This window comes from Protopterus annectens, chromosome 9.part0, assembly GCF_019279795.1.
Source record: "Protopterus annectens isolate FY-2018-M chromosome 9.part0, PAN1.0, whole genome shotgun sequence".
Lineage (NCBI taxonomy): Eukaryota > Metazoa > Chordata > Ceratodontiformes > Protopteridae > Protopterus > Protopterus annectens.
Genome location: NC_056743.1, coordinates 802,716,938 through 802,744,189, shown reverse-complemented (window position 1 = coordinate 802,744,189; position 27,252 = coordinate 802,716,938). Strand labels below are relative to the sequence as shown.

General features: G+C 38.0%; 1 protein-coding gene across 1 annotated transcript in view; it reads right to left on the bottom strand.

The window, feature by feature from the left end:
• Nucleotides 1-24,758, bottom strand: part of LOC122810912 (chymotrypsin-like elastase family member 1) — a 30,719-nt gene extending 5,961 nt beyond the window's left edge. Inside the window, exons 1-5 of the mRNA XM_044082454.1 lie at nt 24,719-24,758; nt 21,185-21,267; nt 7,029-7,129; nt 4,683-4,808; nt 3,301-3,437 (exon numbers count right to left, since the gene is read on the bottom strand). Of these exons, the coding sequence (XP_043938389.1) occupies nt 3,301-3,437; nt 4,683-4,808; nt 7,029-7,129; nt 21,185-21,267; nt 24,719-24,758 (487 nt within the window). The remainder of the gene's footprint in view (nt 1-3,300; nt 3,438-4,682; nt 4,809-7,028; nt 7,130-21,184; nt 21,268-24,718) is intronic.
• Nucleotides 24,759-27,252: the final 2,494 nt, after the last annotated feature.

Genomic DNA, 27,252 nt, shown 5'->3' with positions numbered 1-27,252 from the left:
TGTTTGAGAACTTGTGTTTTCGTAGAAGTGATATAGACCCATCTGTGAATATGTGCACATACACACACACACACACACACACACACACACACACACACAGACACACACACACACACACACACACACACATATATATATATATATATATACTGTATAAGGCCTAGCATGGTTTTCCAGGGTGGTCATGATATAAGCCCTACCCCAAAAGTAAGCCCCAGTTAAGATCTTCAACAACACACGATGGATGTGTTAAATTATAAAATAATAATATTGACACCCGTTTGACTATGGTTATCGTACTCTGCTAGCCATTTTCGGACCATTCGGGCACCCAACTTCTTCCCTTTGCAGAAAGTCGTAAGTTTCTTTCCATGGGAGTTCTCCACAATTCTTACTGTAACCTTAATCATCACTCACACTTGATGGTTGAGATCCTTGGCCCATAAACACTGATTGGTCAAAGTACAGACAACGTGCGTAAAGTGTGCGCACTTGATAACGAATGCCTGTGGTTGTGTCTCCTTAACCAGCACCATTTTGTGTTGCCACTCCGGTCTCATAAATCTTCAATTACCCCCCCCCCCCCCCCCAGACAAGATGAGTGCAAAAGGAAAGAGCCATTCCATCGAGTACAAGAAAGGAATCGTGGAGGACTCCCGGGGAAAGAATCTGATGGCTTTCTGTAAAGAGAATTTGTTAGATCTTCAAATGGTCTGAAAATGGCGTGCAGCATATGATAACCTCAGTCAACAGGCCAATGAGGGAAATGCTAATAAGTGCAAGTGTGGATCAGGTCAGTAACCATTACTTCCTAAGCTGGAAGACATCATCTGCGAATGGATTGCTAACAGGAGAGCAAAGGCTTTGGTTGTGTGTAGGGTTGATATTCAAGCATTTGCCCTTGCAGAGACACCTTAGTTAGAAATATCCCAGAAGAATTCAAAGCATCACAACATTGGCTGGATGGCTTCCTTCAGAGATATGAACTGTCTCTAAGAAGATCAACAATATGTTCAAACTGGAAGATACTGAAGTTATTAAACGTGCACTTACGTTCAAGTCCTCTGTTGATGGCATCGACTTTTCTAAATACCAACTCTCCAACATGATTGCTATGGATGAAACTACAGTGTTTATGGGCCAAGGATCTCAAATAACAATTGATCAGAGGGGTGCCTCATCAATCTACATTCTCTCTACTGGTTACGAGAGTGCACATGTTACCTGTATTTTGGCAATTCATCTAGATGAAAAGAAAACCCCACCTCTAATCTTTAGTAAGGGCAAGAAAGATAGGACTGAACTTTGTTTCAGGCATTTACATTGTTGAACCTGAAAAAGCCTGGTGCACACAAGCAGTTATAAGGAAGTGGGTTGAATGTAATGCTGAGACTTGTTTTGAGAGGTGGTGAAAGAGGTCTGCTAGTCTGAAATTCAGCCAGCACTCACTGCGCTAAAGAAATGAAGAAATTCATGCACGGAGAAGAATAGATCAAATAATGTTTCCCGCAGGAATGACTGCCTATCTCCAGACTCTTGATATTGCAATAAACAAGCCATTCAAGGACCATTTGCGCATGAAACTCAATGACTACATTGAAAATAGAATCTCAAGAAATCAGCATGGAAACTTTGTGAAGCCTAGCCTGCAATAGGTCGTGACTTGGGTGAAAAATTCATGGGATAAAATCACTGACTTGGGTGAAAAATTCATGGGATAAAATCACTGACAGCTGTGTTGCCAATGCACTACGAACAGGCTACTTGGACAAGCAGTGCTCATTTAAGGAGAGCTCTATTGCTAGGCATGACTGATTGGGGCCAATGGTTCTACAGGAAATGGAGCCACAAGAAATTCGGGCTGGAATTCACGGGTTGGAGACTTATGACAATGTTCCAGAAGAAGATGACATGACTTTATTTGAATAACTTTTCCATTATCGGGGCAACAGAATGGATTGCTTATGCTTTCAGTTTTATTCCCCTCCTCCAGAAAGCATGTACTGAGATTTTTCCTGCACTTTCTGTTAAGCATGAAATATTGCACTGTGAAAGCCAAGGTGTAGATATTCTGAAGTTGAAATATTTGTTGCACTGTTTATGCAGAGTTCTCACACAACTGTTAACTCATTACTTAGAACTGTTGTCCAATAACCGAAAAGTACCAAATAAATGTCAATTTGTCTACATGAATAAATGTCGATTTTTGTACATGAATAATGTCAATTTTTGTACATGAATAAATGAATAAATGTAGATTGTTGTATGGGGGGGGGGGGTAAGGCATCCCCTGATAATAAGCCCTAATGCGTATTTCGGCAGGGGAAGAGTATAAGACCCGGTCTTATTTTTGGGGAAATACGGTGTGTGTGTGTGTGTGTGTGTGTGTGTGTGTGTGTAAGTACACATGCACATACAGCAATGATAACGTACAGAGTATTATAGCAATGCTGACTTGAAGACTAAAAAATGTAGCTTAATGAAAGCTTTTTGTAGGACTTTAATATGGCTATTTTGGGGACTTGAAGATGATTAGGGAAATTAAGGTAAGGGAAATTGCTGCTTAGTGCAGTAATCAAGTAAGGTATCACTGCAATCTGATCCTCACATGGGAGAAAGTAATAAAGAAGTGGTGTACTCATTTAAATAAAACATTTTAAATGAAAATACTGGGTGCAGACCATTCTGGAAGTTTCTTTTTGTTTCACTGTGGATCTCTGTGGACTGTTGTTAATATCTCTTTTCGCCAGAATAAATAATGGGGAAGAGTTTAAACAGCACAGATCATGAATGCCTGCCTTTGCGTACCTACTTGTTGAGTAGCATTATTGTTCTCTGATATCACAGTGCTTGACTTGTCACTTGAAAAAAGAGCTAGAGTACCCTACAGCATATGTTTGAGACACAACAGTAAAAAAAAAAACAAAACAAGAAAACTTAAGTGCTTTTCAGAGGAAGTAACAGCAAAGACTAAAAGTTTTTGTTAGTCACTAAAAGTAGTTTCTGCAGTGGGCAGACCCTACTACAGCAACAAAAGAGTTATGACAATTATAATCTAGAGAAGGAGTTTGTAATACTGATTTGCCACCTGCAATCCATAGTTATGATTATATTTCCTCATAAGAGCTTACAGCAATTTATTTTAATCTTGTCTTATGTTTATATTGTGTGTGTTAGACAATTTGTTGAATGTTAAATGTACTTACTTATTCCAGATGTACGCTATTTATTCTCAGATGCACACATGTACACCATCGCACCAAAATTATTTCTAAAAAGAGAAAAACCAGAAGCACTTACAGCGAGTGTATCCCCATCCTGTGATAATACATGGATGGTTGTGAGACAGGATTTCACCATTACTGGGCAGAGCAGCAAGCTGGACATAGCTATTCAGGACTGCATTTGATGCAAGACGCAGCAGGGCGATGTCATAACTGGAACACAGCGTGACAATTAAATGAATATCAGTGAAAGAAGCCCACTGTACAGTTGTATCACTCCAATAGTTTCACAGTTTAAAATAATACTTAGCATATTATTCTAAAAGGTCTGGTGTTTCAAATCTAGTAATCTGAATACATTTACACGTTAAATAGCATGCATACCATGGTCATTGTTCATTTCCATTTCAAGCTAGTTAAACGCAAGCCCCCTTTCCTAATGGGCTTTATGCAATGTTACAGGAATTATCCACAAGCACCAATCTCTGTTGAGTTACAGAACTGTAGAAAGTGGATTTTTTTTAATTCAGTTTGGGTAGGATGCCACTTTTAATAACGAATGAGTGTTAAATTTAAATGTCCCCTTAAAGCTATTTACTACTCTTGTATAAAATAAAGAAAACAAAATGAACTACATTAAGGTCGTTTTATTAAAAGAAATTATTTCAAGTTGTGGTTATCTCTTTATCAAGTTTTAAAAATATATTAACTTTAGCACACCATTTAAAAGGAACAAGTAAGCATAAATATTTATAAGTAATGAATTCATGTTTCACATTTAAAAATCACAAAATCTAACTTAACTTCTCTTTACTTTTTAGCCTCAATATAGGTTTAGCAGATAACCTACTGTTCAAACACTGGACAATATCAACCTCTCATATGCCTTGACAAGTATCTACAGATCTAAAGCAATGATCTTTATCCTTATTGCAAAAAAAAAAAAAAAAAATCCTTTCAACATTTTCCAGTACTGGGAGTTTGAAGTTAAAATTGCATCTGCCTCCTTAGTATACCCTATTCTCCAGGTCTATATTATATTATATGTCCGAAGTTTTAAAACTTCAACTCTCATATGATTGACACCATATGAGTGAAGTTTTAAAACTTCAAACAAGTAATAAAAAATTAAAAAAAAAAAACAAAAACATTTTCCTGAATGCTCCAGGCAGCGGGGCAAGACCCCTGCATCCCCCACAACCTCCGCTACTTAAATATACCAACTCAGAGATCGCACTACATTGAAGTAAAGGGAAATATTCCCTACGGCGATCAACACTGAAACTTGCGAGCTTTCAAAAGTTCACTCATATGGTGTCGACCATATAAGGCTCGAACTTTTGTATGTTCATGATTTCTAATGGAACCCCATTCTCCTTTAGAAATACTTTTTTGGAATATAATTTTAAAATTGCACACAACAAAAGCAGTACATGAAAAGACATGTAAATGACATACCCGGCAGCTACATTATTAGTATTCCAGTTTGCATGGATGAATTTGGCGTTCACAGCGATGTAGGCCTCAGTTCCATCATTCTCGTAGATGTTATGGTCCCCAACTGCCACCCGGAAGCTATAGCTCCTGTTAATTATTTATGTACATAACATTATATGTACAGGTGTGAACCAACCATTTTGTAATATTGTTATTTGCAAAATGTATAAAAATCTCACAATGACTTATATACAAAGATGTCTTACTTAATCTAACAAGCACATATTTCAGAAGCTACAAATCTAAGAAATGGTATTGATTTCTTCAGAAAAAATAATATGTTAGTCATACATTGAAATTCGCACTAAGTGTAGGTTAAGTGAAGAATGCTAGATCTTTTGAGTTTGTAGTCCTAAACCTGGCATTGTACCTCCTTTCACAGACCAAATGATTTCTGTATTTTGCATATTACCTATATATTTTGCATTAAAGTAACAGATGGGTTCCACCAGGGGGAAGGACTTACAAGAAACTTCTTTTTTGTAGTTGATGTCACAGAGCCCAACATGTAGTTGAAGAAATAAGAGTTAATTTGGCAGGAAAATGTAAATACTTCTCAGCACTTTCCAGCCTGTTAGATCATGTACTGCTTATAAGATAAATGTTAACACAGCATTGGAAAAAGTGGATCTTCTCAGGAATATTGCTCCTATAAAAGGTCCTAGTTCATTTTTCAGGTTGTCCTGTTGCCTAAAAAATACACCTTGTGGTGAGGGCGTTTTCAGTTTAATTACAGATATTATATAATTCAAAATACAAATACTATCAAGAAATGTAAGTAGCCATATAACTTGCAGCATCTTCTGGTCATCATATAGTGTTCTGGTCATCATATAGTGGGAAGCAGAGGACAAGTAAATTACCATAAAACATTACCGTTCCGTATTGTAATACTTGTAACTTTACAGATGTAATTCAGGTAATTTATAATGTCTATAGGTGATATATAGGTAACCTTTTTGATTATATAAATACATACATAGGCCTCTACTAAATAGGCAGTTGGAAATTATTCAGCACTGTCAGTGCATACCTTGTCAACAATGCAACAGGAAGCACCTGATATTAACAAGTAATTAAACTTGAAAAGGAATAAATTAAATGTTTCCAAACATCCTAGCTCCTCTTAAAACTGAGCACTGGCTTTGTGAGATTATGTGGGTAAAAAACTTAATACATGACACATTAACAAATAAATAAAAAGATTTGCAGAAGCTGTTGGCCCTTGTGTTTATCAGTGCTTGTGTTCATGACTTAAAACTTCAAGGTGCTAACAGCTGCTAACAAGGATGAGTTTTGGATTAGAAGTGCAGTAACTCATGTCATGCAAACATGATCGTGGTACAGGACTATTTTGGTCCACAGGTGGAACAACCACTGTCATGTTATAACAAAATGTCTATCCTAAATCTCTATCTGAAGGAGTTTGTCATCAGTTCATTGAAATTAATTAACATGTTGTATTAATCTGAAATGTGCTGAGGATTTTGCCTAAGGGGCAGAGCTGGTACAGTATATAAACCTTTTCTTATGTACCACACTATAAGTGCTGCTAGGGACCCCCAATAATATAATTTATTTGGTTTATAATGACTCTCTGTGTACCATTTAAAAATAAACACAAAAACACCATTCTTCTTCTTCCACTTTTGTACTACTTGAGAATCAAATCTATTCATTCATGCATTCATTCATTTTCAGATACGCACTTTGTCATGTTTAAAATCATGGGAGAGCTGGAGGCTTTCTTGAAAGGCAATGGGAATAAGGTATGGACCCAACAGGATGCACATATGACACCCACCCATGGACAATAGAGAGGTTCACCACTTCACCTACTGGCATGTTTTTGAGATGTGGGAATAAAGCAGAGATCCTAGCAAAATCCTAAAGGGAAGGAAGGAGGGCATGTCAATTCTATACAGAAGCTACAGCAGCCAGGAAGTGAAATGGAAACCAAGCATTGTAAGGCAGCATTGCTAACTACTGCAACAGTAATCCAAATATAGCTTTCCTTTTTTCTTGTTTCTGCCTTAAAACACTCAATCTCTCTTTTCTTTTCATTTTAAAATAAAACGTCTATCAAAATTATATACTATAGCAATCATAGGCATCATCACTGCCTTTAAGTTAGTGATGTCCAAATCAAATACTCTCAAAAATAAGTTTAATGCAGTTTGAGGCATAGGTTAATATTATGCAGAGTATAAAATTATAATTAAGTTTCTGACAAGAAATATTTTGTGACCTAGCAAATCCCTTTTATCCTTCTTCTTTTACAAGTGTACTGCAGAAATAATGTCTTACCTGTCTACGCAGTGGGCTGCGGTCATTACCCAGCGTGGCTGGATCAGGGAGCCCCCACAGGTGTGGTACCAGCTGCTACCAGACATGTACTGCAGAGAGATCTGTGAAGTGCAAGTACATGATATAATTCAGAGATAAACCAATAACTACATTTTATAACCTAACAACGCAATATTAGTTAAACGAATAACAGCGAGCTTTGTAAACTCATGTTAGGGTCCTTGAAACTTTTTTTATGAACAGACTAATTTGTTCAGAAGTACTGTCACTTCCAACTAAACAAGGTGCTTCTGTCTGATAACCTGGGTGAAAATGCTGTCAGCACTGTCCATTTTTCCTGTAATATTAGAAGAGATAGCGTTCTTCAGCAGGTACAAGCACAAACATAAAGTTGTAAAAATGAAATTGAAAAACCAGATCTGAGGAGGAGACTGAAACTGGTGCAATGCCTGCATTATAAGCTGCATGAAGAACGGCAGGGTGACATACTCAAATAACATGTCTTGCATATATGTGATAAAAGGCGGCAGCAGTAAAGAAACTCTCAAAATACAACCATGGGCTCACCTCTCTTTCAGAAGCTCATTAACAGAATAATGTGTCACAATATCAAGATAGAGGGCAACAGAGAAAATGTGAAGCATTTTAATTGTCAAATGTGGTAGTTGAGGATGCATCCTTATAAACTTACAGAAAATCAAATGAAGACTACATAGGACAAATACAAGGCAATTATTTTTGGAGTGATGCGATGCGAGTTCTCACCTTTTTCAGTTACAGGGAAGTAAGTTATGTAGGTAAGCCATTTAGTCAGTATCGGGCATTGATAAACTTATTTCTCTGTATACTGATTAAGAAATGCAGTGCTGCTTTGGATGAAAAACATATGCACTCTGTGTCACTGCTGATGGCAAGCTGAGGTGAAGCCATGGACTTGACCCCACCCCCCCCTTGGGACAGTTACAGAACTAGTTGGCAGAAGTGAAAAGACAATGAAAGCCATGAAACAAGAACCAAATATGCTTGTTGAGTTGCAAGGCACAGTGCGTACTAAATAATTTTCATTATGATTTTGTGATGTTAACACATATATTTCACATGGATACTTGGCATAAATATTTATAGTAAGTCATATAGTTAATTGCAATTGCAAGTTAACGTGCAGTGGTTCCCCCAAAAAAGAGGCTACTACAAATATACTTGCACGTATGGAAAAATAGATACAGGCAGACGATGATACAAATGTACTTCTGCAAGGACATACATTTACCCCAGGGAAACCTTAGATGAACCATTCATCTTCTGTGTGTGTGATGCCACAGAGTGAAAATGGTGCCAGTGTTAAAAAACATTAATTTGCATTGTATGGATACCTGATTTCAGAAGTGGAATTTGTAATGACAGTTATGTTGTCACAGAGATATCACTTTGGTTAAATGACAGTGAACTTACAATAAAAATTGAAATTCTATCACATTAGATGCAGAACTGAATACGCTCACAGGCAGTATAACCATCTTCCTTCTTTCTGAAATATCAGTCAGCAATGCCTGCTCTGATTTCATAAGTTACTGATGTTTTCATGATGTACTTTACAAGAACAAATCATTCTTTTTTCAGACATATTTTATTTATTTTTTTATCTAAAAACTTATGGGTTATGAAAAGATGTGGTAAATCACAGTATAGAAAGCTTGGTTGTTGCCATTATTATAAAGAGTAATTCCCCTGGTTTAGAGACTGTCATGTGTAGGTAAACCTATGGAGTACTTTATAGTCGTAGTATTTTAAACTGCAAACAAATAACAAAGACTATATACATCATGAAACGACATGAAAGATTTGATACAGGAATCTTTAAACTATTAAAAACACTTTATGGTAACATGTATTTACTTAATTAACTACATGACTTACTGTAAACATTTATGCCAAGTATCCACGTGAAATATTTGTGTTAACAACACAAAATCATAATGAGAATGATTTAGTATGTTAATAGTAGTACACAGATAAAGATTAATCCAGGTTTGGGACAATGAAAGTCAGAGGATAATGTTTAGGATTTTCTCCCAAGATTCAATATTTTGCTGTTTAGTTAATGTATTTCTGTTTATTATCTTGAATGATTTAATATATTTGATAGTTACTACTTTGAAGTTTTCCCACGATGTTTTGGACAAGTTTATCTAATTTTGTGTTAGGTGATGTTTCAACATGAATAAAGTTATAAGAGCCCTTACTTTGGATGAACTGCTTCCATTAGAGAACAGCCAATCATTTCTTATGTGCTTTTCTTTCTCATTGCAATGTCACTACAAAACTACTGGGATACAAACAGAATGTGAAAAAAAGGACTGCTTTCTTCAGGGTTAAAGCAGACCATGAAATTGTATAATGTAAGGAGATTGTTGATGGCATAGATTTTTTTCAACTTGCCTCCGACATGTTAATTCAAAGTGTTTTTGTAGAGTTATACGGAGCACTGCTTTTTTTCTGCTATAAACATTACTGCATTCTGTTTGCACACTAGAGAGTATGGAAAACACCCCACATTCTCAGCTAAAAGTGCCATTATATTCCTGCAATACATAATTAAAGATATACATCATGTACTAGATCTAATTATGTGCATTATTTACATACATACATATATATATATATATATATATATATATATATATATATATATATATATATATATATACACACACACACATATATATAATGCTATGTTATGCATATACACAGCAAAAGCACTGAGGCTGCCTCTTGTGTGCAGAGTCAACTGTGTTTATAAAAAGCAATACAATTTGAAAGCAAAAGTTAAAAAAAAAAAAACTTACGATGCAGCAATGCCCCCAACAATATCCCTTCATTCTTCCTAAAGACAGCTGCAGATGCCATTGCCCACCCCATCTGTATTCTTATAAACCGGTCAATCCAAGAAGGCTTCGAACCCCAACTCTGGAAAAACTCCTTGTGCTTACCAAGTGAGCAGACTAGGTGGGAGAGGGCTAAAAGTGATTGTGCATAATGATAAAAAAAGGCTTCCAGAAAAGGAGTGTATTATTAAATGACTTCTGCAGTATCAGTGTGGGGCACAAAAAAAATCCAAATTAAAGAATATATAGTAAGATTTTGATTTTTAGATAAAACTGAGCAAACTTTTTCAAAACTAAAGTTACACAGTTTAATTGCAAAAAAAATCAATTGGAAATCACAAAATATTAATATACAATGAACTGTATGTCTAACAGTTATTACAAAGAAGCAATATTAAGTGATTTTCATTTAATGATGCAACTGTTTAGGTTAATGGCAATAATATACAACTGTGCACACTAAAAGGGGATATTTCCTATTAATGCAGCAGTCATATTTCTGTGAAAGCATTTGAACATGTTTATGTCTACTTAAGGAGACAGTTTTTAAAAATATACATCATAAATATATATTGGCAAAAAAACAGCATCTTTTACTTTTACATATCACTCATTAATTGAAATGAATGTGGCACAACCTACATAGTAAATAAACAATATGTGGCTTAATAGAAACCCAGATTTAAAAATGACTGAACATGTTGGCTATACTGTATATGCGCATGGACACAGACACACAGACATACACAAACATATATATATATATATATATATATATATATAGAGAGAGAGAGTGTATATGTGTGTGTGTATATATATATATATATATATATATATATATATATATATATATATATATATATATATGTATATGTATATACTGCGGTGGTGGTGCTGCGGTAGCGTTGTCGACTCACAGTTAGACGTTGCCCATTCGATTCTCAGAGCGTCTTCTGTGTAGCGACATGCATGAATGGGCGTTCCTTCGTTGAAGGTTGTGCGTTAGGTGGTGACCCCTAACCGGGAAAAGCCGAAAGACACAAACATATATATATATATATATATATATATATATATATATATATATATACACATATACATATACATACATACATATATACATATAGATGGAATCCATATGGATCACCGAAAGGCAACATAACCGAAACAGATTCAGCCGGGCATACTTGCGCGAAAGTGCTTTTCACCGAAAGGTACTTTCGCATAAGTATGTCTGTTGCAGAGATCGCACTACAGCGGGGATAAGGGATAATTCTCTTTTCCCCACTGTAGTGCAACCTCGAAGTGAGAATATTTAAGTAGGGGGGTGTGGGGGGGGTGCAAAGTGTAAAAGTAATGTTTTTTTTTTTTTTAATTTTTAAACACACTTTAATGAAAGCGTTTTTTCGGTGAAAGCGCTTTTGTTAAAATGTGTTCGGTGATTGTGGATTCGGACTACTGAACTTTCGTTCAATAGTCCTAGATCCATTTATATATATATATATATATAGAGAGAGAGAGAGAGAGAGGAATTGTTCATTTTATCAAAATTCTCTAATATTGACATTGTTCAACAGAATAGAAGTTTATTTATTTATTTGAAATTTGTTTGCCAGGATGGTCCAATTGGGCTGAAGGAGCCCGTTTTCAATGGAGTCCTTGGGAGAAAAGCTCCATAGATACATTTTGTTAAACAACAGGTTATTACAAATCAAGATGAGTACATGAAGCAAAAGAGTATGTTAGTACAATTTGAAGAGAAAAAAACAGAGTTGTATCACAATTAGTAAAGTTTACAAATATAAAGTCACTATCATTGCTAACATAGATATTAAGTCTGAACAGTAATAAGTAGGTATTTACAAGTCTAAGCAGTAATAAGTAGGTATTTACAAGTCAATTAGACTAGGGAGTTATTTACAATATGTATGTTGCCCCAGAGGAAATGTAATCAGTGGGTGAAATATTTTTGAATTTGGTTATGATAAGAGGAGAGAGGGAGAAGGGGAAGGGAGTGAGGTAGCTGCTGGGGATGTTATGCAGGATGAGAACATGAGCATTCCCAGAGAGATGTTAGGTGTGAGTGGAGCGGAGTTTTAAAGGTGGATGGGCTGCTGGTGAGGCGAATTTGAGGTGGGAGGGAGCTCCAGAGGCATGCCAAGGAAAAAGAGAGTAGACGTTTGCCTGCAGGACGAGCAGGCTTGTGAAGTTCAATCAGCTTCTGAGCATTGGTTCTTAGGAGTCTGTTAGGTTGGTGCATTTTAAATGTTGAGGCAAGGGAGGGGCAGAGAGGGGGACTGAAAATGAGTTTATGAGCAAGGATTAATTGAGAATAGATAAGGTAGTTGGGCATCTCTAGCCAGTTTAGATAACGAAGGGCAATACAGTGGTGAGTGGAGGATTTGTGTCCAGTGGCGAATTTGGCAATTTTGTTGTAGCAAGAAGAGAGTTTTGTTTTAATAGAAGATTGTAGATTGGTTAGAAGTGGGGCAGAAGGGATGAGATATGTGGTAGTGAGAAGGAATCATGTAGATGGAGTAAGGTAGTGAATGATGATCAATTTCAAAAATTGGCTTAAGTATTGGTGTCATTCAAAGTGGATCCAATGCCTGTCAGCCTGGGATGACATACTCAACAAGCCACGATGCTTCGCTAGGGACGGCTTGCACCTGTCACCTCTGGGCTTTCGGATTTTGGCAAAGGCTCTTGCCACCCCCATAGTGCCTATTTTAGGCAAGGCTCAAAAGACAAACCCACCTCCATAGGTATCACAAGGGATAAGAAACTAAGAGTAATGCTACTCAATGCCAGAAATCTAAACCTCAAGATGCATGCACTCGAAACTCTCCTTAGCATGGAGAACATCAATATCTGTGCAGTAACAGAAACCTGGTTCAAGGCTCCCGAGAGCACCCCAGCACTACCAGGTTATACCTCATACCATGCTTTTCGGCCCCAAAACTTGGACCGAACCACAAAAGGAGGGGGAGTATCAATATTCATCAAAGATACCCACACCTCCAGGTTGGTGGCACAGCACGAAGCATCAGAGACTATCCATGTGCAACTAACAGTGGGTAAAACTGCCTTCCAGTTTATAGCCTGCTACAGACCACCGTCCCAAACCCAGGAACCCCACTCGGCCTTCCTGAGAACACTGGAAAATATGAAGGTCTCTCCAAACACCATTATATTGGGCGACTTCAACTACCCAAACATAGACTGGGAGCATTACTCTAGCTCCAACACCCTAGCCCAAAGGTTCCTAGAATTTATAAACTCAAATGCTATGGAACAACTTGTTACCACTCCCACAAGAGGGGAAAACATACTGGACCTGATCATCACCAACATGGGGACTCTATGCTCCAGACCAGAAGTGTAGCCCTCACTGGTAAGCTCAGACCATAAACTAATCTCACTGGATATTCACATCCTGACCCCACCCCCCTGCCCAGAAAACCACAGTGAAAAACTTCTCTAAAGCAAATTTCACACTCCTCAAAACCGAGGTGGAATCCTTCAAAGCCCCCGGGCCTGTGGAAAATATGGCCCAGACCACAGAATCCTTTATAAACCCATTCTATGAACACCTTCAGGAATGCATGGATCATGCAATCCCAAATAAAACCAAGACCCAATCCTCCAAAGGCAGACGTCCTGTCTGGTGGACCCCAGCCATAAACAAACTATACAATAGAAGGAGGAAGCTACTACATGACAGAGCAAAATCCCAAAAAGGGAAGGCATCTCTGATCAGTATTAGCAAAAAACTACGGGCACTCATAAAATCGTCTAAGGCCAGCTTCGAGAGAAAAATTGCACAGGACACTAAGGATAATCACAAGGCTTTCTTTAGTTATGTTAGGAACCTGGGTGGGAATTCCCAGATATGCACAGAATTAGTCCAAAATGACAAAAATACACTGAACCCACAGACATTGCCAACATCCTAGCTGACAGGTTCAGCGCAAACTCCCAACCAAAAGGGCAAATATCTATCCCAGCAGAGTGCTGCCCCCTGACATCTCAGATGCTCAGGTAAGAGCCGCCCTCTCCAAAGCAAAAAGCACAGCATCAATGGGACCAGACTGTGTCCCGGGCTGCATCCTACATGAACTCCAAGAAGAGCTAAACCCAAACATAAAACTACTGTTCAATCTCAGCCTTACTACAGGGTATGTACCCAAAGAGTGGCGTACAGCAACAGTGGTCCCTCTCCACAAAGGTGGTGCCTCAATGGATCCTGGAAACTATCGCCCCATAAGCCTGACTAGCTTGGTCTGCAAAGCTATGGAAAGGATCATCATGGACCTCATAAATAAAGATATTGGAGACCTACAGACACTGGATCCTACCCAGTTCGGCTGTGTTAAGGGCAGATCCTGCCTCTTAAACCTGGTCGATTTCTTTGAAACAGTCACCAAGGCCATTGACGAGGGGAAGGTGGTTCACACAGCCTACCTGGACCTCGCAAAAGCCTTCGATACAATACCCCACTCAGGCATTATAGATAAGCTCACCAGCTTAAATATAAACCCCTATGTCACTAGATGGGTTGCAAACTGGCTCAAGGACAGAACCCACATGATTAGAATTGCTGGAACCATGTCAGACTCCAAACCAGTTACAAGTGGCATCCCACAAGGCTCAGTCCTGGGACCTCTCTTGTTCGGTATATATTTCTCAGAGGTACAGGCCAACACGGAAGGACTGAGGCTGACCAAGTTCGCAGATGACTGCAAACTGGGCACCATAATTGACTCTCCAGCCGACACAAGCATCCTCCAAAAGGGCCTCATAGAAACAGACAACTGGTGCCAGAGCCATGGCCTCAAGATAAATGCCAAAAAGTGTATAGTCATCCCCTTTGGCAAAAACAAAGTGCCCACAAATTACCACATAGGTGGTAATCCATTAAGTACGGAAGAAGTAATTAGGGACCTGGGGACCCAAGTTGATAGCAATCTCTCATTTGACAACCACGTGGCCAAAGTGGTTAGAAAAACATTTTATATAGCCCACCTAATCATGAAGGGATTCACATCTAGATCAGGGGAGGTCATCGTGCCTCTTTACTCATCCCTCATCAGGCCCATAATTGAGTACAATGCCCCTTTTGGGATGTACCTTACCAGACACCTGCAGCAACTGGAAAGACCCCAAAAGTACTTCACCAAGAGGATCAAAGGGCTCAAACGGATGCCATATGCTGCCCAGTTAAAGAAACTCCAGCTCTACTCAGTGGCATACCACCTGCTCAGAGGCGATCTGTGCCTAACGTATAAAGCCATGTCCATCCCGGAATTAATGGAATGCTGCACCTCAGAAAATCCAAATCCCATCGAGCTACGTGCTCGAGAGACTTGAACCTCATACTGAAATAAATAGGACATGCTGGAGGGACAGATTCATAACCCAGAGGCTCCCTTCACTCTGGAATAAAATCCCAGTCCAGGTTAGGCAGAGTCCCTCATTGACTCTCTTCAAGAGGAATCTTGATGAGTGGATGGGAGATCGTAGGTTTACCCCGGGTATCACTTCTGTGTCACTGTTAGACAGAGGCACAGTATACTAACCTCGAAAAAGGACATAGCAAAATTAATTTAAAATGGGTGGCAAAAGCCAAACACACTCTGGCTAGGCTTATAAATGCCCTAGGGCAGATAGCCTAGTATGAACCTATGAACCAATGTGGCGGTAGAGCATACCAAGTTTGTGGTGTGTTTTTTTGATATTTATGTATATGGGTAACAAATTTGAGCTGGTTGTCAATGAGTACCCCTAAGAGTTTTGCATTGGATACTACCTCAAGAGAAGTGTTATTCAGACTGGTTATGGAGAATGAATTAATGTTGATAGTTGTAGTTTTGGAAGGGGTGAATATCATGCGTTTGGTTTTTGATGCATTAAGTGCCAGATGTTTATCTAGCATGTATTGTTCAGTGGATGAGAAGGCATCTTGGCTTAGTTTTATGAGGGTGGGAGTGGAGTTAGCAGAACAGATAATTGTTGAATCATCTGCATATTGGATGATTTGTGCATTAGGGATGGCAAGGTGGAAGTCATTTATGAAAATATTGAACAATAGGGGACCTAAGATGGAACCCTGGGGTACACCAGTAGGAGTGTTGAGGAATGGGGAAATGGCTTTCTTCAATTTTACTGCTTGTTGCCAATTGGAAAGGTAGCTGGTAAACCAGTTGATAGTAAGGGGTGATAGATTTAGGTTAGAGAGTTTGGATAGGAGAAGGGCATGAGAGATGGTATCACAAGCTTTGGAAAGGTCTAGAAGGAGGGTGGATACAATATATCTGGAGTCACTGGCTTTGTTCACAGTTTCAAGGAAGGAGAGTAGTGCGGTAATAGTACTGTAACCAGGCCAGAATCCATGTTGTTTGGGAGTTAGTAGGTGATTGTCAATGAGGTAGGGTAATAGTTGTAGGTGGATACACTTTTCAAATAGTTTAGAGATGGGAGATAAGATGGCGATAGGCCTAAAATTGGAGATGTTATTATTGTTTCCTCCTTTGTGGAGGGAGGGGAATAATGTAGGCGTTTTTCCAGAGTTGGGGTTCGAAGCCTTCTTGGATTGACTGGTTTATAAGAATACAGATGGGGTGGGCAATGGCATCTGCAGCTGTCTTTAGGAAGAATGAAGGGATATTGTTGGGGGCATTGGAGCATGGTTTTAATTTCTGAATAAGTTTTTTTATAGTTGATACTGGGATGAGTTTTAGAGAGAAGTGAGGAAGGTGGGAGGTGGAAGTATCAGATGATGAGGAGATAGTGGTAGGTGTGGTTGAGTAAGAAGGGTTATTTGAGAAGGATGATGTCAATTTGGTTATGGAGTCAATGAAGAAGTTGTTAAATTGGGAGATTAAGTTGATATCAGAAGCATTGTGGTCAGGGCAAGGGTTCTCTTTTTTGCCTGGGTTTAAGAGAGTGGAGATACTATCCCAGAATTTTCTAGGGTTTGCCTTGTGATTATTTTGGAGTGTGGTATAGTAGGATTTGTGATCTAAAGTGATGAGCTTCTTAACTTTGTTGCATTGCATTTTGTATTCATTTAGGGTGACTAGGGATTTATTTTTATGGTGGTGTTTCAAGGCTTTTTCACGGAGGTGCAAAACTGCTAATGTGTCTTTAGATAGTGAGGGGACAGTGTTGCTTTTAATTCTTTTAGATTTCAAGGGGGCAAAGGTGTCTAGGAGGTTTAGAAATGTTGTATTAAAGTAGTTGATGGCCTCATCAAGTGGGAGAATTTTTAGAGGATTCCAGTTGAGTTGTTTCAGTAGGTCAGAGAAGGTGTTGGGTTGAAATGTTTTAATGAGCATATAGAGATGGTGGTATGAGACAGTTGTAGGGAGGGAGAGTGATGATGAGCGCAATGGGAAAGTGATCACTAAGGAAGTCAGAGAGGGTACCACTACTGGAGATAAGATGTGGGTGGGATACCAGAATCCAGTCAAGAATACTTCCGGAGGAATAGTCTTTTGATGGTCTGGTTGTGGTGTTGATAAGCTGGTGGAAGTTGTAGAGGTTTATGTTTAAGGAGTTGGTGGGGGATTGAATAGAGGACCAATTAATATTTACGTCACCTAAGATTATAGTCTCATTGGTTATGTTGGTGGAGAACCAAGAGAGAATATCCTCAAGGATAGGGCTATTGTCTCCAGGAGGGATATAGAGGGAGGCTATGCATATGGATTTATGCTTGTTCAATTTGAGTGCATCTAGAATTAGCTCAGCATTGGCAAATTGGGGGATGGGCTTACTATAAGGAGTAACTGAAAGGGAGGAAGAGTAGAGGAGAGCAACCCCACCACCTTTTTTATGGGCTCTGTCTTTTCTAATGATACTGTAGTTTGGGGGGGTTATTTCAGAATGTTTTAGGGAGGGCTTTAACCAAGTTTCAGAGATTGACAATATGTCAGGTTGGTTATGGAGAAACCAGGCATGGAGGGTGGGGATTTTGTTACATATACTTTGTGCAGTCAGTGCTGCAAAGGACAGGGTTTTCCCTGATGAAGGGGGTGTAGAGAGCAGGGTAGAAGTGTGAATGGGAGAGGGACCAGGGTTGGGGTGTATATCACCAGAGGGAAGGGTGGTGATAAGTTGGTGAATATGGAGTTACAGGTATTTAGACTGGTGTCTTGCTTGAGGGATACATATTTTACCTGTGTAGTGGTAATTATGGTTGAACTGGTGTACTTATAGGTGGGAATGAGTTTAAAGGGGAAGAGTAGGGTGAAGAAGATGTATAAATAAGGTTTTATGAAGGTAGAAGAGAATGTGTGATGATTAGGGATTGAGTTTGTAGTATGAAAATGGGGGGGTGAATGTTATTAAGGGGTCTTGTGAGGTAGGTTAGATAGGATAAACTAAGTAGTAGTGTGTGGGTTATAAGTGAGGTTGGTTTTGTAAGCATGATGATAATATAGGGTTTGGGTGGGGGAGTGTGATGGATGAGTGGCAGTTGGGTTGGCTGGAATGGGTGTGGGTAGGTGTTATGATGTGATCTATGGGGTGGGACAGAGGGATTTGATTAGTGGACTAGGTGGAGAAGGTGTGGCAGCTGGGTGGGACAGAGATTTGATTATTGGACTAGGTGGAGAAGGTGTGGCAGCTGGGTGGGACAGAGAGATTAGTTTATTGGACTAGGTGGAGAAGGTGTGGCAGCCAGGGTATAAATCTAGATGTAGTGAGGGCGGGTGGGAATTGGGAGCAGGGTAGGGGAGAGGAGTGAGCCCGCAGGGCGAATGAAGCGGGAAGAGCCAAGAAGAAGGAAGAAGATGGAAACAATCAGTGAGGGCAGGAGTGGAAGCACAGAGGTAAGGAGGCACAGGGGATAGACACAGGACACTATGTGTATGGGTGGGAGGAAACAGAGAATATACAGGGATATGGAGGTAGATATTCAGGTAGAATAGTGCAGGTGAAGGTAAACTGAGAATATACAGGGATATGGAGGTAGATATTCAGGTAGAATAGTGCAGGTGAAGGTTAACAGAGAATATACAGGGATATGGAGGTAGATATTCAGGTAGAATAGTGCAGGTAAAGGTAAACTGAAAAGTTCTGAGCATAAAAAATGAAGCGAGAAAAAATTATTAGAGGGTGGATGCTGCCACCTATTGGCCACACTGAGTAATTACAGTGTTAGGCACAACACTTAGAGGGGTAGGATGGGATGGAGCAAATGGAGCAAAGGGAGCCTAGCTCTGAGTTGGGCTGCTGGCTAGCGCACGCAGGGTCAAAAAACAACAGGTAAGTGGGATAAGATAAGTACACAATTGTTACATACACTCTTTTATATTCTGGTTCTTGGGGGGAAGCAGAGTAGTTTCCAAAAGCACAGCAGGATTCCTTGAGATAGTTTCTATCTATAAACATTTGGTGGGTGTTTCAGAATAAACTAAACGAAAACCGGCACAGCAAACCAACTGAAACACAAACCGGAAGGTTAGCAGTCAATGCGAACACCACTTGGATAGTCCAACCCAGTAACGGACGCTTCCACCAAAAGTATTTCTTGAACGCAACTTTATTATTAAAAATAAAAGCGTTTTCGCTGCTCCTATAGAAAGCAGCTTCTTCAGAAAAGGTTGTTGAAAATAGCATTTTGGCGCCATATCATGCTTTTATATCAAAAAAGGTGTATACACATGACATCACTTCCTTAAAGGCGCTTCTCAACAATAAACGCTTTTAAACAATAAACAATATTATACAAAATATACATATAAGTTATATAAAATATATACATTATCTAAAATATTATATTTAAAAATATATAATAACCCTATCCTTTTTTGATATAAAAGCATGATATGGCGCCAAAATGCTATTTTCAACAACCTTTTCTGAAGAAGCTGCTTTCTATAGGAGCAGCGAAAACGCTTTTATTTTTAATAATAAAGTTGCGTTCAAGAAATACTTTTGGTGGAAGCGTCCGTTACTGGGTTGGACTATCCAAGTGGTGTTCGCATTGACTGCTAACCTTCCGGTTTGTGTTTCAGGGTGTTTCAGAATGACAGTCCCTAAACTAGGGGAATATGCCCTTACCCCAGGGATTGTGTAATCTCAAAGTTAGTATATATAATTAGCAGGGGATATGGTGGAGTGGGGAGTAGCTTATCCCCAGCAAAAATTATGTTTGTTATTTTCCTGCACAAACAATGATCCTTGGGACATGTGCAGAAGAGTGCCAATGTTTTGCAGTTGATGTTAATGTACTGACATTTAGAACGTCAATATTCCAGCCATTTGACTTACTAGATTCACATATAGACAGATAAATATAGATATAGCATTCTAGATGACAGCAGAAAAGGGTTTAAGTGCTGCTAAATGTAATTAGCACTAGAATGTAGAGGCTGGGGCACAATTTGGTAGCATCAGCTAAACTATCCAAAATATAATTCAAAGAAATTGGATTCATGATTATTTGTCAAACACTTTTAGTCCAATAGATAGAACAGAAAAAAAAACCTGAAAGCTACTTTAATCTAGCAGAACCTCAAGTTATTGTGTAGGCAGGAAGTTCTGCTGCACTCCCAATGTGTGTGTGTGTGGGGGGGGGGGGTGTACTTGATATATATATATATATATATATATATATATATATATATATATATATATATATATACTCCACGGTCTCACAACAGTAGAGGAAGCACTGAAAGAGGATTTCAGCAATAAAGTCATCATATTGTAGTCAGTAAGACAAACAGCATTTGACACAAACACATTTTCCCATATTTTTAAAACATTTGAAGCCAAAACTCTTAGAAATGCTGAACATTTGCTTTCATTAAAAGGAAACAAATAATTAATAAATTCATATGAGAATATGGAGAGAACTGAGTAGACTATCAGAGCACTGTTAGTTTGGAGAAGAGCTGGCAGATGTAATAAGATAGAAGTGTGTGTGTGTGTGTGTGTGTGTGTGTGTGTGTGTGTGTGTGTGTGTGTGTGTGTGTGTATCATATACTGGAAACACATCTAAAATAATTTGTTCTCTAATGATGATCTGTCACATAAACATTAATATGCCATAAGCCATAGGAAATGTCATTTTCTCTAAGCTGACAATCATCCTTATCTAGCACTATTGCTATCAGTCACCATTCCATAGTTAATGAAATACTGAGATGTTTAAAACAAACGCCACTTCTTTAGGTAAAATAATGTTGTAAAAGTTAAACAAATGTGCTAACAACATTTTTTTTACTTCTTTAAGTGCATTATGTAAATATTTTTACAAACCTGCCAAGGCCAAGCATTGCGCGATACTTCGGTTCCACCAACAACCCGTTCCATTTCTTCTAAGTACATTTCAGAGCATTGTCCTTTGTGTCAAATATAAACAAAGAGTTATGTATTACTTTCCACTTTAAACCAAAGACATGTTAACTACGTGTGTAATCATTGTCTGTGTGGTTCATGGACATTACAGTAGAAAGTACCAGCTTACAACAGTTCGACAAATAGTATTGTATACAGACATTGTCGGATTCACTTAGAGGTAAAATTATTCCAAAATAGGTAAAAAGGATGCATTCTAAACTTTTTCACAAAAAAAGTTTAGTGTTAGCCCTAACTTATCCAAATATATGTTACAACACTTGAATTACAGCAAGGTCAAAGCATTACAAAACACTGTGAAAGACTTCAAGAAGTATGAATATGCTCAGTACACTTGAAGATAGTTAAAGGCTTCGAGTGATTGACACTATACATAATGCTATTATGTGAAGAAACAGTATTTGTAAACAATGTAATTTTCCTGACTTTTTTGGTGACACTGGGATTAAATACTTGTTAGAATGAAAAAGTAAAAGGTTTTTGGTTATCATTACAAGTTTTTCAGTTCCTATTATTTCAGTCCCCTCTTCTCTTATGGCTAAGAAATTGATATCATAAGTAGCAGAAATATTTATTTTAAAATATTTATGTTAAGTAAAATAATCAACATTTATGAAATTGTAACACTAAGTAGAAATGTTTTCATTAATATGCAAAAACATATTATAAAGGTTGTAGAAACTGCAGCATGATTTTTTTACAAACAGTAAATAATAAAAAGGTGGAACATTGTTCAGAAGGTATGCTGCTTATGAAGGGACTGCTGTAAAATCTGATAGAGCTGCGGAGAACATTATAGGCAGTGTTTAACGCAAGTGAGAAAACTATGTGGTAAGAACAAGGCAGGATTAAACTGAGATGGAAAAAGACGGAGACAGAGAAAGACATGTTAGAAGATCATTAGGTAGCTGAAACAGATAAAAGAGGAGTTGTGAGTGGACAAAACTGAAGGTGATTCTTAGGAAAATGTTAAAGGATTAGGTGTATAAATGGAAGTATAAGACAGAATAAGAAGATGAGAGAGACAGAGCTGTTGAGTTAGAAGAAGACAAGTATGGTAAGGATGTTTTGTAAGTCACAAAGAGGGAAGGGAAAGTAGCAGAGTGAATGGTTGCTTTAATTAAAAGAGATTCCTTCATGATGGGGATCAATTTTCTTTGGAGAAGGGACTTCACAAAATTTTTGGTAGAATTTTCTGAAATGTTACTGAAACATTACCTCTGCTTGACACCCATAGATCTCTGAAAAGGAATATAGTAACTAGCGACAGGAACTGAAAAAAGAAGGGCTTAAGACTCTTGGAGGGAGGAATTATGGGGGGGTAGCTCTATGTCAGACATAGATGTCATCTTAGTCTAAGAAGGTGCATTAGTGCTTAAGGAGGTTTAAAGTTTACATCTCATAGATTGTTTCTTTGAAGTGTGCTAGGTGAGGGATTGCAAAATGCAGAAATAGCAGCAAACTGTTCTCAGACACAAGTGATAATGAATATGGTTGAGAAGTTAAAATATGCAAGGAGCCGCCTGAGAAGAATTATATCTACAAAGATATGGAAAGTGAATATTGCTTTTTATCTAAGTTACAGACCACTAACAATGAAGGGATGATGGTACACGTTTTATAGAAATAATACAGATCTCTCAACTGTCCCTATGTTGGAGGAACATTCCTATTTTCAGCCCTAATTTAGGATGCCCCAATTTTTTGAGGTCTGTCCCTGTTTTCAGGCTCAGTTTACTCACTCACACAATTTGTCTGAATGCCCTTCATCAAATGTGATTTTGAAGCTGTATGGTACACAGAAAACCACACTACAGGAACAGCATATTAGTGGCAACAATAATTTAAAGAAAGAGAACTTACAACTTCATTTTCTCTTTTTCTGAAGCAAAAATGCATGACAACGTGTGGCAGAATTTTGCAGTGTAGTTCATTAAAATCTATAAATTTTACACTGTCTCTTTGATAATATGCTTATATTTTTCCAACATCTTTCTCTCTCTCTCTCTGTTTTTTAAACACGTGTTTCTGAGTAGTATCTCACATTTCTAATGGAAGTGGAAAGAGTTATGTGCTATTTGGTTTTCAAATTCTACACAAATTAGATGTCCAGATTTTTAGCTGGTTGTTCCTATCTTTCAAGGGCATTTGTTCAGATTTTCAATATCTGCAGGTTGAGGGGTATGAAATAATAAAACAAGTAAGGATGAAAGATAAATGGCACTACATACAACACAGACATGAAATGCGAGGTCACTGAAGAGGACGAGCATTACCATATGAATATGATGACAGAAAGATAGGAACCAGAATCTATCATTAGTACATCTGCAGTTAAAATTAGTTAAAAATGAAGGGGAGGCGTGATAGGCTGGAAGTGCATATACCACTGGACATGCAATGGTAGGAGGATGAGAGACTTAAGAACAATAAAATGCTGAAGTAAAAATAATGCAGGTATTACTTGAATGGCTATCTTTATCTATCTAGGACAGAGTGGTAGATGCATAGTAACACAACTTAAAGGGACAGGGCATAAATGAGATTTTGGATTAGGAAGAGTTCACACAGTTATTAAAAGAATATACCAGAAACAGAATAATACTTGGCATTATTCTAAAAAAAGGTGGAATGTGTCAGAATATCCCAATTAAACTTCAATTTACCAAAAAGTAATCGCACCTACATGTGGTTAGAGTAGGAGGTAATGGGATGAGACCATAAACAAAAGCTATGGTTTGATATTTTTGGAAGTGGGTTAAACAGGGCTAGGGAAGAGGGCTGGAAGTAGAGGGATGAACAATCTAATAAGGGAGTATGCCATATATGGAATACTCAGAACTATGGACAATGTATTATAGATGAGTCCTGAATGAAGAAAGATCAAAAACTGAATGTACCATTGAAGAGATGTGAAAGCCATAATGACAGCTAAAAGAGAACCATTATAAAAGTCAGGGAGAGGGGAAAAGGCTATTAAGGAAGCCAGAATACAGATAACAAATGTAGCAGAGGAAGAGGAAGCACAGCCGAGGTATAAGGTGAGATCGTCAGCTGAGAAAGGAAAGTATTTTTTTTTAGATACACTACTGAAAGAAGGGGAAATGCTTGCATGATTATGTACTGTATGAATGGAATAGACGTAAAAGAGAACAAAGACCACATAGAGGCTTTAAATAATTATTTTACTACTGTCCTTGTCAAAGGAAAGAAAGAGTGTTAATCATGAGAACAGTAAGGACACATTAGAGAAAACACTGCCAACAAACAAATATAAAATTATATAACTTTAGTGTGTATCGTGTAAAGCTCTTAAGCTATGATATGTTGTAACCATGGCACCACAGACATTGTTACACATTCCTAATCATAACAAAAATGGGTTGTAAGCAATATTTGGTATAACTGAACATAAAACAGAATGCCATTTCTTACCCAGAAGGACACAAGCTGCAAGGACTAGGAACCTGAACATTGTTACTGAACTGCTACTGATCCCGTCTCTGAGTTACTGAACTGATGCGTTCCTTTATATACCTGTTATGCTGTCAATGATTTACATGATTAACTATTAGTCAGATATCATTGACTGCAGCTGACACTTTCACATGTGGATTAATAGATCATTTATTAGTAACTCATTAGTTATTGAGATGAAGTTCAGGTGTCACTGTTTGCATTTCTTAGAATTAATATTTATAGTAGTGAAGATCTAGGGATTATGTGGTCAACTATTTAACATACTGTCATCCATCTACAACTAACTCTGGTTTGTAACACACTTTTTATTCATCTCTATGCAAATCCAAACAGTACAACACAAAACTATTTATCTGCATAATTAACTTTCCAACATATTTGATGTTAGCAATTACTTTATACAGAATCTATAGCTTTCAAAAACAGTTCTGTTCAACATATACTGCACCTCAAAATTGTAAGCAACCAAAGTCAGGCCATGTACTACACACCCACGTATTCATCGCCATCTGTTATCTGGTAAAACTGGCCCATTTTAAAGCTGCTGGATAACTTATTGCACACTGTGATAGTATTTAGAAGTAGATGTATAAAACTGTAAAAACGTAACTGACTGTAACTAATTTTGAGACCATGTATCGCAGGAAATATGTTAAATCCAGTATCACCACTGAGGACAAATTTGCTGTATGTTCTTAGGTCACTGCAACTTGGTGGAAATGATGCTGAAACAGAGACTTCAGGGAGAACAGGGGATGAGGAAGTAATTCCAAACAGAAATCATAGTCATATATTATAGTCTACAGACCATTACAAGCGTAGCTAATAAATCATATTTAAACATTCCCCTTCAACCTCAAACAGGGAAACACAAGCTAGACCATGGGAGAATGTGAGGATATCCATACATTTATCTAGGTTTATCCTTGAAGGTAGCAAGGGTGTTACTCTGCTTGACATACAGTGGAATCTTGAAGTGGGACCTAAGTTTGGATAGCAATTTATCCTGCCATGGGTGTCTTATTTATCTGTTGATGAAGGTTTTGGTACTTTAACCAGTTATTTAGGGAACCACTTATCCTGTGAATGAACAGGAAGTCAAACAGTGTTAGGCCTTTATTGGCTCCAAAGTTAGACACAGATCACCACAGAAAGACCAAGTCCAGGGAGAAGGCTGACTGCCTGGACAACTAGGGGTCTCAAGGCCATTGATCATTTTAGTTAGATATCCCTGAGATCTCTCAAACTGAATGATACATTTTGAAAAAATACATGTTAAAGAGATATTATATGCATTAATGAATTTGATAAGAGATGAGCAAAGGGGAACCAAGACTTCTTGGGATCTAGAAGATATGCCTTTGGTAGTTACTTGAGCCAGATAGCAGGACTTCTTAACTACTATAGAGATATGATGGTCAAAAAATAAGATATTAACAAGAGTGCTGTGGTTCCTTACAATAGTGTCTGATTGAATCCAAACATCAGGGTTATGGAACCAGACAAGGGGGGTGGCACAGTCCTTATGGACAAGATAATATATGAGGGCAAAATGTTTGCATTACTAAATGACTATTCACGATACACTCCTGTTTCTATTAATGAAATACATATTTCATACAAAAAAATAGATCTTGCTATCAAGGACATGTTTGATCAAGGAATTATTGATTATAGTGTATACAGTTATTTGGAAAGCAAGAATCCTAGGGTTCCTTGTATATTTGGGGTACCCAAGATCCATAAGGACATTACAGACCCATCCTTAAGGCCTATCGTTGCTGCCCAGGGATCAAAGATAGCACCCCTTTCCAAATTTTTGGATTGGAAGTTTAAAACCTTGTGGCCTAGGGAATCATATCTGCTCAAAGATTCATGGGAATTTTTGAGCAAAATTATATCTGAGTTAAATGCACCCAATCTACGGTTCCTTACCATTGATGTGATTGATCTTTTTTCTGTTATACCTCACGAAACGGGTTTAATATGGCTTGAAGAAGCACTGAGGGAGTGCCCTAGGGCTAGTGAGAGCGATATTATTCTCATTTTAGAATTGGCAGAATTAGTATTACATAATAATTTCATCTATTTTTCAGGTGAATATTACAAGCAGGCCTCTGGAGTGGCTATGGGTGCTAATTGTGCACCCACTTATGCTGACATTATCTTATCAATTTGGGAAAATAAATTTGTTATGAATAGTGGATGCAAGAGCAAATGGACATTTTATTCCAGGTTTTTGGACGACATTTGTATCTTTTGGACGGGTTCTAATGATACAATTGTGGATTTTATGGAATATTTAAATTCCAGTACTGACTTCTTGAATTTTACTTATCAAGTGCATTTAGGTAAGGTACAATATTTAGATGTGGCCCTTAGTGTCCAGCAAGAAGGTTTCATATCTAACATCTATAGGAAACCTACGTTTTCTAACAGTTATATCCATTACAATAGTTCACATCCAGGATACCAAAAAAGAGGGATTG